The sequence below is a fragment of the Myotis davidii genome, unplaced genomic scaffold, assembly GCF_000327345.1.
Source record: "Myotis davidii unplaced genomic scaffold, ASM32734v1 scaffold172, whole genome shotgun sequence".
NCBI lineage: Eukaryota > Metazoa > Chordata > Mammalia > Chiroptera > Vespertilionidae > Myotis > Myotis davidii.
Window position 1 is genome coordinate 3,632,699 of NW_006284343.1, and position 3,573 is coordinate 3,636,271.

Below are 3,573 nucleotides of genomic sequence, written 5' to 3' on the forward strand. Positions count from 1 at the left end.
GAGATGATGAATGTAAACTCAGAGTTGGTTCCCTCGGTGAGATGCTTAGGGCTACAGAAGTATTCATGGTGTTTGTTACATAAGCTACAAGGTGGGCACATGAGTGGCATTTATTAATGAGTATGCATTTATTAGGTATCTTTTGTGTGTATCTGATACATTGAAAGAAAAAACTCTCTAATAGGTTCACAGACTATTCCGACAGAATCATGGACAATGACACTGGATTGATTGGTCAGAAGGTCCTTCCTCCCACAGTGGGGCTGTGCTCTTGGGCGGGGCATCGACAGAGCAGGTGTCACTGGTTCTCAGAGCAGATCTGACTCTGCCTCCTGCCAGAGCTCCGCTGAGGCCAGTTCACCCACAGGACGGCACCGAGCATTTAATGAGTATGCATTTATTAGGTATCTTTTGTGTGTATCTGATACATTGAAAGAAAAAACTCTCTAATAGGTTCACAGACTATTCCGACAGAATCATGGACAATGACACTGGATTGATTGGTCAGAAGGTCCTTCCTCCCACAGTGGGGCTGTGCTCTTGGGCGGGGCATCGACAGAGCAGGTGTCACTGGTTCTCAGAGCAGATCTGACTCTGCCTCCTGCCAGAGCTCCGCTGAGGCCAGTTCACCCACAGGACGGCACCGAGCATGCTCAGGAGCAGGGGCACCTTCAGGAAGACCAGGAGCAGGAAGTGGACACTGCTGAACAGGGACCTGTGGGGGACACGGTGATGGGGATGCACACTAGGCCACATCGTCACCACCCCTGCCATCCCCCCAGAGGAGAATCCACCAGGTGTCAAAGTCCTGGGATGCGGGCCCCTTACCGAGGGTGTTGGCTGGCATCAGGCGTCTCCTGGCTGGTCACACTGGGCCCGGTGGTCGCTGGCCGGAAGGAGGGAGGGTCCAGGGTGCTTGGAGGACCCAGGGTGCTTGGAGGTCCCAGGGTGCTAAAACGGAGGTCCCAGGGTGCTCGGAAGTCCCAGGGTGCTCGGAGGTCCCAGGGTGCTTGGAGGACCCAGGGTGCTCGGAGGTCCCAGGGTGCTCAGAGGTCCCAGGGTGCTTGTAGATCCCAAGGTGCTTGGAGGACCCAGGGTGCTTGGAGGACCCAGGGTGCTTGGAGGACCCAGGGTGCTCGGAGGACCCAGGGTGCTTGTGACGATCTTCAGGGTGGGGGCTGAGGGAGAAGCGCATGTCAGGCCCTGGGTCTTCCACTCTGTCAGCTGTGTCGCTCTGACACAAGGTCAAGGTCACTCAGGCCATCCCCTCCATGGCCACAGGCAGGCCAGACCGGGCCCCCTCCCCGGGTCCCTCTCCAGGAACTCTGTGGCCACGTGAGCACCTTCGGAAGCAGAGTCGTCCTGCTCAGCAGAGGATCTGAGTGTGTGGGAAGAGCACCTGCTCCGGCCACACCCCCACCACAGCCACCCCTTCTCCCCCTTGTCCCGCCAGCAGGGGGCGGGGTGACACTTATTCTGTAGCCTTGACTAGAGTGATGGGTGGCTGGGCCCTCAGGCGTGGAGTGCTTGGTGTGAGACCCAGGAAACAGACCTGCCTCAGGGTCTGCACTGGATGGTGGGACCCGCAGTCCCTTAGACACGCCGTGGTCTGAACGGTCGTGTCTCCAAAATTCCTTTGTTGAAAGCCTCAGGCCCAGTGGGTGGTGTTAGGAGGCCAGGCATTTGGAGGTGGTCAGGGCATGAGGGTGGAGCCCTCATCCATGGGATTAGTGCCCAGATGAGCGAGGCCCCTCACCCCCAAGGATAAAATAAAAGTCTGCACCCAGAGGAGGGCCTCACCCGCATGCTGGCCTCCTGATCTCGGGCTTCCAGCTGTGTCTGAGCTACCAGCCCCCACACTGTCAGCCAGGCCTTGGCCCACGGGGCAGTCCTCTCTGGGGAAGAAATGAGCAGAAAGAAAGACCTAGGGCAGGGGTGGGGGACCTTTTCCTGCCAAGGGCCATTGGAGATTTATAACATCATTCTCACGCCCACAAAATCATCAACTTAAACATTAGCTTGTTCTGTTTGGCCAGTGTTTCATCCACTCACCCCTAATGCCTTGGCAGGGCCAGACCCAAAGATTTCCTGGGCCTTATATGGCCCTCCGGTCAGATGTTCCCCACCCCTGATCTAGAGAGACACACACCAGGTGGACCCCATAGAACAGTGGTTCTCACCTTCCTAATGCCGCAACCCTTTAATACGGCTCCTCCTGTGTGGTGACCCCCAATTTCATTGTTACAAATTGAACATAATTAAAGCATAGTGATTAATCACAAAAACAATATGTAATTATATATGTGTTTTCCAATCATCTTAGGCGACCCCTGTGAAAGGGTCATTCGACCCCAAAGGGGTCGCGACCCACAGGTTGAGAACCGCTGGCATAGTACATGGCCGGACCCAAAGGCCCTGGGACAAGCCCCTCCCCCTCCCCGCAGCCAGAGGTTCTGGGGTTTCCAGTTTCTCCCTCTTAAATAGCAAGACACAAAGGCCAGGAGGGAACCTCCCATGGGAGAGGGAGAAACCGAGAGCTGCAAGGAGGAAGAAAGCAGCCAGAGCCACCGTCAGCAGGACGATGGTGTTCACTGGCCTCTCAGGCAACAAGCCCTGCGCCCTGTGGAGAGAATTGTGGGGAGAGCGGGCAGGGAGCTGGGGCCACAGCACCTGAGCGCCACGTGATCACCTTTCCCCTCCTTCCTGAGGGAGGTATTTTCAGGGGCTCCTCTGGGTTCCCCCCTGTGGCTACAAGGCATCAGAGAAAAACGGGGAGGGACAGGTCAGCCTGGAGGGAAGGGAGGCCCCCAAACATCACAGGGGCCCCACACAGGGACCTGGGTCTCCTCTGAGTCTGTCTCATGGCAGCTGCAGACCCCCAGGACCATGTGTGTGAGGGTGATGCCTCAGGAGCCATCCAGACCTGAGACTCCGTTAGGGCCTGGGCTCCGAAGGGGTCTGGAACAGACTGTGTGTGTGTGTGTGTGTACGACACACCTGTGCCCAGATAACACCCACACACACTGTGTACTGATCACTGACCCCCACTTCACCCAGCTCTTCAATTCCATGTCTGTCCTGACCTGCGGGTGACCAGGTAGACCAGGCAGCCTGGAGCGCGGGTGAGGGGAGGGTGTGTGTGACTCACCTGGGGACACAGACACCTCAACCGGGAAGGTGAGGTCTATCAGTCCTTCCGTCCATGGTCTATGGATCCCACACCTGTATGTGCCTCCATCGTCCTCTGTGAGGCTCTCCAAGGTCACGGTGAAGGTGAGGGTTGCTGGATGGTCCCTGATGGACACACGGCCACTGCTCACTTCTCTCTCTGACTCTGTGGTCTCCACAATCTTCGTCCTCAGCGATGCCAAACATGGGCTTTGGCACCAGTATTTGTTATTTTCCTTGAACTCCTTCTCGTACCGACACTGCACGCTCAGCGATCCCCCCACGGTGCCCGTCACGTGCCCGGGGCCACTCAGAGACAAATAGCCTGGAAGACACAGCCCGTGGTGACCTAGAGGGGTTCTTACCAGATGGGCCAGGGGCAGGGGCACCCTGGGGTGCAGGCAC

General features: G+C 57.2%; 1 protein-coding gene across 1 annotated transcript in view; it reads right to left on the reverse strand.

The window, feature by feature from the left end:
- Positions 1–388: 388 nt before the first annotated feature.
- LOC102773011 (CMRF35-like molecule 6) overlaps positions 389–3,573 on the reverse strand; it is a 5,571-nt gene continuing 2,386 nt past the window's right edge. Inside the window, exons 2-5 of the mRNA XM_015570525.1 lie at positions 3,149–3,493; positions 983–1,178; positions 829–951; positions 389–715 (exon numbers count right to left, since the gene is read on the reverse strand). Coding sequence (XP_015426011.1) covers positions 568–715; positions 829–951; positions 983–1,178; positions 3,149–3,493 — 812 coding nt within the window. The 3' untranslated portion in view covers positions 389–567. The remainder of the gene's footprint in view (positions 716–828; positions 952–982; positions 1,179–3,148; positions 3,494–3,573) is intronic.